The 13,557-nt window shown below is 35.4% G+C and overlaps 1 protein-coding gene across 2 annotated transcripts; it reads right to left on the bottom strand.

Annotated features, from left to right (window-relative positions):
- Positions 1-4,559: 4,559 nt before the first annotated feature.
- LOC115974501 lies at positions 4,560-11,551 on the bottom strand. Of its 2 annotated transcripts, XM_031094896.1 has the most exons (13): positions 10,891-11,551; positions 9,388-9,632; positions 9,189-9,281; positions 9,008-9,098; positions 8,602-8,695; positions 7,967-8,064; positions 7,531-7,600; positions 6,170-6,273; positions 5,955-6,071; positions 5,705-5,781; positions 5,440-5,484; positions 5,124-5,308; positions 4,945-5,037 (listed from the first exon to the last, which is right to left on the bottom strand). In XM_031094896.1, exons 1-13 carry the CDS (start codon positions 11,170-11,172, stop codon positions 5,030-5,032), a joined length of 1,509 nt encoding a protein of 502 aa, XP_030950756.1. In that variant the 5' UTR covers positions 11,173-11,551; the 3' UTR covers positions 4,945-5,029. The 2 variants fall into 2 exon arrangements, with proteins under 2 accessions (XP_030950755.1, XP_030950756.1); XM_031094895.1 differs by having other exon boundaries at positions 4,560-5,308.
- Between the last annotated feature and the right edge of the window lie 2,006 nt (positions 11,552-13,557).

Here is a 13,557-nt window from a genome sequence, read left to right as displayed (position 1 = left end):
TCTGGGAAGAAACTCATAAATGGTGTTCGCATTCTAGACAATTGTTATGGTTTAGTTCCTGATGCTGATATTGTGTGCAATGGCATTTGTTTACTAAATGATGATCTATGGCACCAAAGGATGAGACATGTTAGTTACAAACATCTTTCAATTGTATCTAAGTATGAGTCAGTCTTGAGGATACCAAAGCTCATTAGAGTGAACAATGTGGTGTGTGGACCATGTCAGCTTGGAAAACAGACGAAAGCTAAACATCCGAACAGTCAGACATTCGCTACATCTAGACCATTGGAGCTATTGCATCTGGATCTCATGGGTCCAACAAGAACCGAGTCTCTTGGTGGAAAGAGATACATCATGGTTGTGGTAGATGACTTCACTAGGTACACTTGGGTCATCCTTCTACGATCCAAGTCTGATGCTCCTGAGCACATTGAAGTTTTGTGCACAAGATTGCAGAATGAGAAGAGCTTGAAGATTGATCGAATTTGAAGTGATCATGGTAAAGAATTTGAGAACTCATACATGGAGTCCTTTTGCATGAGATCAAGTATATCTTAAGAATTCTCTGCGCCTATTACTCCTCAACAGAAGGGTGTAGTAGAAAGAAAAAACAAGGTTATTCAAGAGATGGCTAGAGCCATGTTGCACAACAAGGATGTGGCTAGAAACTTGTGGGGAAAAGTCGTTAACACTGCATGTCATATGATTAATAAGGTGTATTTTAGACCCGATACCAAGAAGATTCCATATGAGTTATGGAATGGAAGGAAGTCAAATGTTAAGTATTTCAGAATCTATGAAAGTACTTGTTTTTGAAATATAAAATTGGTTAGACTTGTTTAGTGTGTGTGTGTGTGTGTTTTAGATCTAAATGCTTGACATTTTTTTGATGAGAGATGTTTTTGAGAGCTTAAAATGTTGTTTGGATCTTTGGTTGAGTAGCATGTTTGATTGCATTCATGTCTATGTTTTTCTTTTCTTTGGAAAACTATTTTTAAGCAATCTCGACAGCTTCTCAATACCTCTCGATAGCTAGGCTATCTATTGAGCCTTTTTAGCTTCCTTTCTCGATAGTTGTTATCGCAATCTCGATCCATGGAGATTCTTGAGGTTCAATCTCGATAACTGCTCAACAACTACTCGATCTATCGAGGAAGTTTCTGGATGCTCGATAGCTTCTCGATCCATCGAAGTTTATTTGCTGTGGACACCTCTTGATAGCTGTTCGATAACTATTTCTCACGTTTTAATTCTCAACACCTCTCGATCCATCGAGAAACTGGGATTTCTATAAATAGGGTCCGCATGACATTTCTCTCATTTCTCCTCGATCTCTCTCGATCCTTTCAGACTTTTCACCTTCCCAAACACCTCTCTCTCACTCCAAATCACTTCCCCACTCAATCTTTAGTCTCAAGGTTGATTTCTTCCTCTGGTATGGTTCTATTTCTCTCTTTTTATCATGCATTTCATGATTTTCGAACTAATTTTTGGGATTTTTGATAAACTTTGGGGTTTTTCAAAATTTTGGAGTTTTTGTGCAATTTTTGGGATGGGTTTTTGTTTAAATGATTTTAAAACATCATGCATTGCATTACATTTGCATTTTAACTATATTTTCATGCATTATAGATGTGTACTATATATGTTGAAATGTTGTGTGTTGTTAGGTTTGAATTGGGCTGAGCCCATGATGCTTTTTATGTTACATATCACATGCTTATGCATTTTCATGCATACGTACTTTCATTTCTTTATATTCTTATATTGATTTGTTTGGTGCTTTTCTGCTTGTCTTTCTTTCTCCCTCTCTCTTTCTTGCGTTAGTTTGCTCTATGGCACCTAAACGCAAATCTACTCCGTCCTGGAACCCTCTTCGTTTTGGGGCATCTTCCTCTGATTCTACCCCTTCCTATGTCAGGTTCTGTGATGAGAAAGCCAAGTCAGACTTCTCGGAGAACATCTCTCGACAAGGCATTCATTCGGAACACCAAGTCAGTTTATTGGATTTTTCCGATATTGACATTTCCACTGTCATCCCGGTCACTTGTCTCTCTGTGATCATACAGGAGTTTTACTCCAATATGACGGATTTGACTACTTTGTACCTCATTTTATCACTCGCGTTCAAGGTATGCGCATCGTAGTTACTTTGGATATTGTATCCGAGGTACTACATGTTCCTAGGGTAGTGCATCCTGACTACCCTAGTTGCGATCATCTGAGGACCGTGTCCAAAGATGAACTCTTGTTTTTATTTTGTGAGACACCTTCATCTTGGGGTGACCGTCAAAACACCCCTTGCTTTGATTTTGCAAAAGGTCCGAGGTTCCTTAACTTGGTGATGACATTCGTTCTCCATCCTTTGTCTCACTATAACTTTATCACAAATCCTGGTGCTCGATTTTTGTTATCCCTCCTTGAGGGCCTCTCTATTGATTTTCCCTCTCATTTCATTATTTCCTTCATAGATGTCTATAAGGATACGGCGACTCATGATAAGCTCATCTTTCCTTCTGCTATCATACGGCTTCTTCACCATTTTTCTGTCTCCTATCCAAAATCTACACACTTTTCAGTGATGTGTGCCATAGACACTACTACCGTCAGACGGAACGAGCCCCATCTTCAACCAAAGCGGCCACGAACAGAGACAGTAACTCTTTCGGCTTCTTCCTTTCCTTCCACATCCGTACCTTCTTCATCGGCGGGTGGTGTGACTCTCGAGGTTGTCATAGCGCAACTGCAGCGCATGGATGCTTGCCTTGACACACTCAGTGATGAGTTGTGTCAGGTGAACACCCGTGTCAGCCGTATTGCTAAATGGTAGGCTCGCCTTGGTGGCTTCGTAGAGTCTCCCTCTCCTTCTCCAAAGGCATTTGAAGATAAGGATGATGATGGTGACTCCGACAACGATGATGATGATGAGGATAAGGATGCTAACTCGCCAGTGATGATGAGATGACTGTTTCATTTACTTACTCTTTGTTATTCGTGACAAAAAGGGGGAATAGTTTTGAGATGAGAGTAGTCATGTACATAAGGGGAGAATTAGCATAGGAGATTTTTGTGATAGGGGGAGTGTTTATACTTTGAGGGATGTAGTGAGGGTATTTTTCTTTTCTTTTCTTTCTTTTACACTTATCTCATGCATACCGGTCCTGTGACCATTTGACATACATTGTACTTGTCATTGGATATATATATGTTGATGTATTTTATTCACCTATCTTTACATGTGTTGTTTCTTTTCTCTCTTTATGCACATGTTTCATATATATTGTATGCAATCTTATATTTCTGTTTCACACTAAGATACCGTGATGAGTTTTGTTTAAAGTATTTGAGAAATACAGGTTGTCAAAATCTTCCATGCCATGAACTCTCTTCTTGCAAAGTTTTTCAAGAGTTTGTGTTAGGATAGTTTTTATTGTATTTAACAAGTGAGTATGAGTTGAGTGATTTATGACTTCTCTTATATGTTCATTTGTTTGTTGTGGTTTTGTCACAGATTGTAAAAGGGGGAGATTGTTAGGACATATGTGAATCATGTTAGGAACATATGTCAATATAGAATTAGCTAATTCTTTGATAAAATACACTTTTCTTATATTTGAGTAGATCTAGGATGTGTTTAATACTTCAAGGAACAAGGTTTCAAGTTTAAGTGTTAAAACTATGCAAGTTTGTCCAAAAATCAAGTGAAGAAGTGTTGGATTTTAAAACTCGACAACTATTATCTATTGAGGTTTAAAAAAATTGTTTCAGCTCAATGCTTGAAAGCTGCTCGACAGAAAGGGTATTTATCGAGGTTTATGAAAATTAGTTTTTTAGATCTGATTTCACTCTAATCCGTGAATAGATATTTGAACTTTCTTTTCTCACAACCGTAAACATATATAAGGATTGTTTTAAGGGCAGTCACAACTGATGCAACTCAATGCAAAAGTTTTTCACAAACATATTGTGAACCGGAGACATATGCCCTAGTTCATTTTTCTCTTCAAGAAGCTGCTGTGTTTGTATATCGTAGGATTTTGTAACCAAGGAACTTCATGATCTTCATCGTGTAGATGAACTGAAGAACTTTGCAGCCAACATCTTTCTCAATTGATGAGTAAGCCGTGTACTAAGATACGCGTATCGAATTGGTTAGTGACGTACTGGGAATCGTGCATTGAAAGGGGAGATTATCATTACAGAACAAGTCTAATTGGGTATTGGGGTAAGGGTTTAACTGTAGGTTGGTATAAGGTACTGAGATTCCTTTACTTGTAATAGCTTGTTGGGAAAATAATGAATTCTCGTGAGTGGTGACCTTAAAATCACCTAGTGGGGTTTTTGCGGTGTAAGTTTTCCCCATTCGTAAACAAATCACCGCGTCAATTTATTTTCCGCTTCATTTTAACTTAGTTGGTGATTTGTTTATGCTACCATGCTTATTGCATGCTAATTGAATTAATTAATTAACTTGGCCTATTAGATACTGAATTTTGAAGCTGAACTGTATGACTGCCTCCATCTCTTATTCCATTGGGCTACTACTTGAGAAACCAGAAACAAAAATTGTGATATAATTATCATATCATATACTTAGTTACTTACAACGATCCCACCTATACAGGGATATGCACGATGAAATGAGAATTTGGCCAAAAATGCCACGGAATAAAGAGATGGAGGCAAATGAATAAATAATTTTTGGGAGTGAAGAAAAAAAATGCCTGAAAGGGGATATCGAGTAAGAAACCTCACTGAATATATATATATATATATATATATATATATTCTAGGCCATCCATGATATCCTTAATAAGCCTCACTGTATATATATTCTAGGCCATCCATTATATCCTTAACATCGGTCTTGAAGTCTTGTATTGCACCCAACTCCCTACTTGGAGAACTTCCTGTGCTCCTGCTCAAAGGCCACACTGTTGTCTCACTCTTCTTGGCCGTACCAAATTCCTGACTTTTACTGATTCCAGGCACTCTCAGACTTCCAATCACCTCATCTAACAAATTTCTATCTTCCTGAGAAAGTTGAATTCCATGGATTTTAGAACTACAATTCATGGACTGGAAATGCTGCATCTTGGAATGAAAATATAGCGCCTTACGAGTTGGAGTTCGTAAAGGTTGAGGCTTGAAACCATGATCTCTGCGTCTTATTAAGCTGATCACGCGGTGAAGCAAGGTCACTAGTTCAAGAATGTATTCATCTGCTTTCTGCTTATCCGCATAATAGAGAGTCTGGAGGCGGGTCATGTTACTGGGTGTGGTTGAATTCTTGCCCAACTCGTAACTGTCAAATGAGAACAAACACTACTAAATATCATTCTATTGAATTATGCATCCATTAAATATTCCATTATTGGAAACACAAGCACAAACAGGCACATGCATGCACACATACGCAAAGGCCTTTTAACTAACCTATCTTTTGCCCATTGTGCAACCCACCCGAATTCCTGATGTAATCTGTCACCAACAGAAACAAAAGGAAAATTAGCATAAATTTAAATGAAATACTCTTAACAATACTCAAAATTTAGAAAAGAACCCCCGGAAAAAGAGAGGAAAAAAAGAATTGAAAATTGGAACACACAATTATATATATACCAGAAATGGCATGGTAGCATGTAGAATTTAGACATGTTAAGAAAAAAAAAAATCCCAATTAACACTTTGTATAACCTACTTAATGGTATTTGTGGCAACTGGAACAAGCCACTTAAGAGTTTTTTCCATTTCAGCTTTGACCTGAAAAATTGAGAGCTGTAGAGAAAGACAGTGTGAAGCAATGAAGAATGTTAGTTACAAAAATGTGTAAACGCATACACCATGTGACCAAAGAAAGACACTTAAAGCTGAATTTCCAAGAAGCAATAGAATGAATTAATTAGAGAAAAGTACAAGAAATTGAAACGGTTTTTCTTCAGAGGAAATACCTGTCCATTGGAATCAACCGCAAGCAATCGGGAACGTAGAGCTGTCTTAACACTGGTTGGCAATGCCCGATATAATTGGTCTCTCAGATTTGGAGGAAGGGAAGTTGGCCGAGATGCCTGTTAGCATATAACATTCCATTCACATACATCTACATGGAAAATCTATACCAAATATACGAACAAGTGGTTACCAAAAAGGGGAGATTTCTACTCACAATGATATTTATCTGATTGATTACATTGGCATAGTGTAATGCAACACCAGCTTCACCAAGTCTTTCGGAACCCTTACGAGGTTCCTTGCTGACCAATGCTATACCTGTCATGAAATGACAACTCCATAAGAATTTTATAAGTAATGAAGCATATCTTCCAAAGACAACAAGTCTTAATCTGTCCTCATGACATGTAGTTGAGGAGATCTGGAAAATCAATAGTGGATGGATACTAGCAAATTTAAAAATAATGCCATGTTGCAAAGAAATCATAAAACCATGTTTTTTAAAAGAAAGAATCTACGTAATGAAATTCAATTGCATATAATGGAATCCACATTCAGATTTATTTCACATAAGAAATTAGTTTAACACATGCAAGGAATAACTGACAGGTCATTGATTTTGTTTAACAGTTCTCTAATTAGGACATCAAACCAAGAGGAAAAACACATTTCGACCAAAACTATTACATTGGCAATAGGCAAAGGCTGTAGTAAAACTAGGGCCCAAATAGTTGTAAGAGACAAAGGCTGCAAGGAAAACACAATTAAACCAAATCTATTATGTCCTATATGACTGGGGCATACTTGGCAATAGGCAGAGGCTGTAGTAATTTTCAGCAAAAAGATGAACATTCTTGAGAGATTCAAGAGTGGCTAGAGTAAATTTTGAAATATTGGTGAATAATCTGTATACCTAAAAATGGATATGATAAATGCTCCTAAAGCCTAAACAATACCCACTTGCCCACAGTAACAGAAGTTCTACAGACCCTACAACTTTCTGCCTTGCAGATCTTGCACTTTGGCAATATGAGACTGTTAGACTTATGGTTAAATGATTAAATTCACCATTTCCTAACAATTTAAAATTTTGGGACAATCGGTAATTTAACATGGTATCAGAGCAGGAGATCTTGAGTTCGATCCCTGATTTTACTCAACCTCTCATTTAAAATGTTAAATTCCCACTTGTTGGGCCCCCACTTATAAAGGGAAAGTTTAGGCCCACAAGTGAGGGGGACTGTTAGACTTATGGTTAAATGATTAAATTCACCATTTCCTAATAGTTTAAGTTTTTGGGACAATCGGTAATTTAACAGAGACTTTCATTTCAAACAAAGTACTATCTTGTGGTACTCCTAACACTCACTGCTTCAGGAAAAAACAAATCCATAAAATAAAATGTTGAGTCATACTCAGATGATAAGTCATGCATTTGATAGGGTCAAGTTCAAGCGATAAACTTACTAAGTCCTTTGGAGTAGGGAGAAGGAAATAAAAAATCATGAATAACACATTCACCATGTTTATCACATTTATGAGGCAATTTATTGTTATAGGATGTTGATTTTATACCACTAGTTCCAAATGCTTTCCAAAAAGCTTGATGTATACAGGTAACAACATCTACAAGCTTCTGCGTAATCTGCAATGAGCAACAGAATCTGGAAAATGAGTAACTTTGCGAAGATAAACAAATACTGTACTCTGTACTACGGAAAGTGAGACTGAATAACGTAGACACTTTCCTCTATTTTATAATAGGTTTCATATTAAATCAATAGGTATTTATACTTGACTGCCATTTACATCAAACGAGGTAGTGTAATATTGAATTCAAAGAGTACAACAAAAAAAACCAAAAAATAGCAGTTAAATTTATAAATTGAAGCACGAACAACCTTGAAAAACAATTGTTACAAGCAAATTTATACTAAATTTTTATACTAGGTATCCATATATCACAGTTTTCTCTCTTCAGAAATAATAACATGCACTCATAGTTATATACCTCTTCCAAATTTTTCGACCAAAGGGATTTTTTCTGCAAACTCCTTACAAGCTTTTTTTGTTCTGCTAGCTCACTTTGAAAAACTCCAAGGCTCTCTCCTACAATTACAAATAAAGTGACCTGTTAATAAAATTAGAGCACCACTGCTCAGAAGTTAGCAGTTAGAAAACATTTTCAAGATTTAATCCATAATTAACAACTTTAAGAGGACACTGATGACATCACACCAAAAATTTTAATATACATCTAAATGATGATAAGACAGAAGGCCAACAAAGCACAACAGAAGGTAGAAAATGAAAAATAAGTACCAATAAGAGCAGAGAGATTTTTTTTGAGTTATTTAAAAAGTAAATCCTTCAAATAACAATACAAGAATATTACTTACTGGACAGTATTGTTGCCTGATTTTAAATATACATATTTTATTTATTTGTGTAGCATGACATATGATTACTGATATGTGAAAAAAGAGTTTGTTGGTCCAACAGCACATGACTATATTTAATCACCATAACAAATTTCGGTAATATTGCTTTGCATGTCCCTAATCACACTGATCAAAAGTTCCACGTAATATGACACACATATATAACAAATCTTTGCCCAGTTTAAAATATTTTTTGATGCCTAACCTCCTCGAGGAAGATTCGAGGACTCTGCTTCTTCAATCTTTCCCTGAAAGTCATGTTCAAATCTTTCAAAAGCTTGCTGCTCACGGTATAATTCCTACGAGTTAGATATAGCCAAGTGTAAATTCCAATTTCAACTGTAGATAGATAAAATGGAAAACATAAATAATGCATGAAATATAGCCTTATAGTAAAAAATTGCAGGGTCCACACTTTAAATGATTTGATAAAACATCTCCAACATGTCTCAGAAGTGGGCTTATATATATAGCGGATGGGATTAGGAAGAATGAACTAAACGTATAATTTAGCATTTATACAGAATGATCAAATGCCACATATGACATTGCTTAATCACTACTTCACCAACTAGGCGCACATATAAATGCAAATCTTTATATTAACTTACAGAAGTATGCTGAGCTAGAGCAGTCAACTCCTTAATGGCCGTTTCTGCTTCTACTTTATGTTGTTTTAGGCTTGGATAGCCCGAATCTAATCTGAAATATACAAACCGGTCCGATAATCCTATTTGTATTGTCAGCAAACATGAGCTATATATCTGAACTGCCTTTTATAATTCAACTTACGTGGAAAAGTATCTATCTAATTTGTGCCACCGTGAGTCTTTACACTGATCTCCAAACCTAATCACTTCTCGTGAGAAGACCTCAAACTCCTGCCTGAAATTGCCCCAAGGTAAAAGATGGGGAGAAAGAAAAGAAATTAAAATTATAGACAAGAACAACTCGTAGCAAAAGCAAGCTATTCTCTGTAACAAGAAACAACCTTTTGTCAGCAGCAACAAAACTTAGCAAATCCTTCATATCTGTGGAAACTAACTGTCGTACTCCATCTGAATGTAAGATCTCTTTCTTCAAAACCCGTATATTTTCTTCAGAAAGAGAATGCAGCAAGCTCACACCTTTGACTATTGTATTTGCTACTTCAAATGCCAATATAGATATTGTGCTCCCTCTTGAAGTCATGCCATGGACCTTTGGCCCTTTTTTAAACATTCCCTTCGGGATAATCTACAAAAGCAAAAGACAAAATAAACCAAAGCAAATATGAATGGAAGTATATCAAATGCCAATAAAGGGAACAATATTCCCTTAAACAGAATTCAAGATCACTAAATTCGAATGTTTATTTAATAATCTAACATGACAAACCCAGATAGACATTCTTGAATAACATTCAGAAAAATTGTACCCCTAATCTAAGCAGTGAAACATTTATTGCATCCAGATTATACAAGAAAATATATACAAACTGGCTTAAAAGATTTGGTCTATCTTATGTTTTCAGATTTTGAGAACAGAAATCATCAAGAAAGAGAAAATTGATGTCTATTACTGCATTAAATACAGATCAGGGTGCTTTACATCTCTTCCTGACTGTCTCAGATCATTGAGCCAAGATATACATCTAATACTACTTGTTCAAACTTTAGAGGAATTCAGGATCAATTTTACTATTTTCCATGCACCTGTGGATATAAGCTTCACTTGCGGCAAATCACAATAGCCCCCTATAGGAGTATAGTTCTCCTTTCCCCTAAAATGTTCAGGGAAGTCACTCATTCCAAAATACAAGGAATTACTTGATGACCACTCTTCTTTATGCTTACTGAACCAAGCAGGATATTCCCACTTCCCAGTACTGTTTTATGAATTCATTCTTAAGTCACTAGTGCTGAGAAACATGAAACTTCTGTTCCCAATATTAGCTCCTGTGATGAGGATGACAAAATATCTCAATAAGAGAACTGAGATCAGGATCAAATATGCCCTTGCACCATGGTCGAGTAGATTCATCATGTAGCATATTTAATCCAGCATCAATTGCCGTCCTGATTGTTCAGATTATAGTTAATTTACTCTTTTGAGCCATCTTCTGAATTGTCTGGCAATAGCTCAAACATATAATTCCTTTCCTTTTACTTTTTCTTTGCTACTATGCAGATCTAATACTTCTAGGCTTTGCAAATAAAGCTCTATTCAACTTCTTTTCTCATCAAACAATCAATTTCATAGCATATACCTATGAAACATGAACTATCCCTTATTCCCATACACCTATAATTTCAAACCAAATGAGCTACTACTAATTGCATTATGCATTTCTTGTAACTACCATAGTATAACCAATGATTTTTTTTTCGTCTAACCTTAAGTCAACCATCATAATTCATAAATAAATAAAACAAAACAAAAAAACAACAACAACAACAGTCATAATTCATAATTCATAATTCATAACAAAGTTAATAGTCATAAAAGCACACACCCATGGCCTAGTTGGCGTAGATGGCGTGGACCGAGTTGGCGATGGCTTGATACTAGGCGGCGTTGGTGGCTTGGAGTCACTGGGAAACGGCTTTGGCCGCCCCGGCTTAGGCTCAGGCAAAGGGGACTTTGGTTTGGTGGTTTTGGTGATACCATTTGCATAAGGATTTGAACTCCAGTCGGGGCCTTCTTGTTTGGTGGTTTTGATCTTGTTCGTGTTCGTATAATCCCCAGTGACTTTTGGATTTTGCTTGACCGTCCCGCCGGGACACAAACCTCCCATTGTTACTCTCCCAAAGCTGTCCAAATTCAATGAGTTCTCAAACTTGTCTTTGTAGCATAACTTTTTCCAAGTAACAAAATTTATATCCAAAAAAAAACAAAAATCAATGAGCTGAGACCAATAGAACAGTGTTCTGAACTATTTGCAAGCAGTCAACGAAACCAAACAGACTTGATATAGAGAGAGAGAGAGAGAGAGAGACAGTAATAGAGTTGTTGAATTCAGACAGAATCAAAAGCTGAATTGAATACTATGATTAAGAAGAAGAAAGAACAAGAGGAAGAGAGACAAGACAGAGAGAGAAAGAGAGTTTTGAAGAGGCCAAGAGGGAATGTAATTCGTGTGTTTGACTATGTTATATAGACAGTGGACTTTCTTATGATTAGAGAAAAGAGAGATACAACCGCGTTTCAAAAAGGCAACGAGAATCTCGTGGTACAAACAAATTTTTAGTTTCTTTTTGGTCTAATTAGAATTTGAGGAAAAATAAAATAAAATATTTGCAACAAAACTAAATACCAATGACTTTGTAAAATAAATAGACCTTGTCTGAGTGTGAGAACGAGGACGGGGATAACGAAGAGAAGACTATTAAGTATAATACGAAGTCCCGCCCACCGTGTCCGAGTTTTGACGTGATTCTCGTTGTCATTTTCAAACTTTGAATTTCTGAATTTTCACTATTAATAATAATTATCGCTCGCAAACAATTTCAAGCGCATTTTTCACAACTATCTGACGTGTAAGTAGGGTCCATACAAAAATTACAAACAATTACTTATAGTTTGATATATTGAATAGTTGTGCATTTTTCACATTTGTTGACCGTGAGTCTTAAAAAAAATAAATTCCATGTAAAAATTATAGACAGTCAATTATTGTCTGCTACATTAAATAGTTATAATAATAAGTGTGAAATTGGTTGTGATTTTAGAATAACTTACTTGTTCCTTGAGAGACAAGTTAACTATTAGTTCAATAGATTTAAACTATGTATTATAAATTTGGACATCTTAAGTTTGTTCTATCTCATAATTGGTTAGCGGGATTCTTGGGAACAGAGACTGGAATAAGATACAACAATTTTCATAATTATTGAGTTGGGGAAATTTTACTTTTAATACTTGGATTCATTATTTTTTTTTTCATAAAAGTTTTTTAAAATGATTTATTAAAAAAATACCTTAAGTACATCTGTAAGTAAAATCCTTAATTTTTATTGAAACTTACTATTGAGTACTGACATCATTTATTACCTACGTTTGCAACTTATCATATTTAACAAATAAATAAATATTTTTTTTTGAAAAATTAGGGTCTGTTTGGTTAGAGAAGTGGAAAAGTGGGAGGATGGAAAATTAGTGGGAGGATAAAAAAGATTTGGTTTTCCCTCATATGTGTTTGGTTGGAGGGGTAGAAAAGTGGGAGGGGCGGAAAACTTTTTTATTTGGTTGGAGAGAAAAATGGAGGATGGAAAATATAGTTTATATAAATTGACTATTATGTCCTTGTTATATAATATATAAGAAATAGATATATTTACACTTATTAAATAATATAAAAATTAACACAAATACATGTAAATTTACATTAATTATTTTATTATTATAATAATTTAAAATTTCTGGCTCCTGCTTACTACCTGGGAAGACAATTTAAAAAAAAAAAAACAAACAAACAAACAGAATGACATAACTAACAACTATTGGCTTGCACTTTTTGTGTCTATTGTTTAGTTATATTATATAATTGTTGTGTGAAGACATCTGGGAATAATGGAAAAAAATAATAATAATCATTCACTGAGATGAATAAAGTGAGGGGTAGGTGAGATGAATAAAATGAGGGTATTTGTGTAAAGTACATCATTTAACATTTTTTCCTCGCAAATTAGGGGGGATAAAAAAATGTGGGTCTGGGGGGAAAATTTTCCTCCCCATTTTTTATCTCTTTTGTTTTTTCTCCTGAACCAAACAGTAAAAAATGCTATTTTCCACCTTATTTTTCTCTCCCTATTTTCCTTCCTCGCTTTCAACTCAACCAAACATACCTTGGCTTTACTGAGAAAAAAAAAATTACTGTAGCCTTGAAGACCTTTCTGGGATTTTGCCCACCCCAGATATTTTTTTGTTTTAAGAAAAAAATATGAAAGTGAAAAATGTCTAGGCGAATAGGCGATTAGCAAGAGCTTAAAAGGTCAAACAGGCACTAAACTTGCCACGTCTATAAATTAATGAGTAAAGGACATGTCATAGGTTTGAAACCGAGCTAAGGCCCGCATGATGTGAGGTCTTTTATTAAGTACAACTTTAACAAGATTCATTCAAAAAGACTGGGTTATTGAAGGATTATAATATTAATGAGAAAAATAAAAGTCAATGTTTT

Source organism: Quercus lobata, chromosome 2 (genome assembly GCF_001633185.2).
Source record: "Quercus lobata isolate SW786 chromosome 2, ValleyOak3.0 Primary Assembly, whole genome shotgun sequence".
NCBI classification, from domain to species: Eukaryota; Viridiplantae; Streptophyta; class Magnoliopsida; order Fagales; family Fagaceae; genus Quercus; species Quercus lobata.
This window is presented reverse-complemented; position numbering and strand designations above follow the sequence as displayed.

Coding starts and splice junctions, on each gene's coding strand:
- LOC115974501 (XM_031094895.1), bottom strand. CDS start 11,172: ATGGGAGGTTTGTGTCCCGGCGGGACGGTCAAGCAAAATCCAAAAGTC. Junction 7,601..7,966: donor GGTCGAAAAATTTGGAAGAG/GTATATAACTAT, acceptor TGCTCATTGCAG/ATTACGCAGAAGCTTGTAGA. Junction 6,072..6,169: donor TCAATCAGATAAATATCATT/GTGAGTAGAAAT, acceptor ATATGCTAACAG/GCATCTCGGCCAACTTCCCT.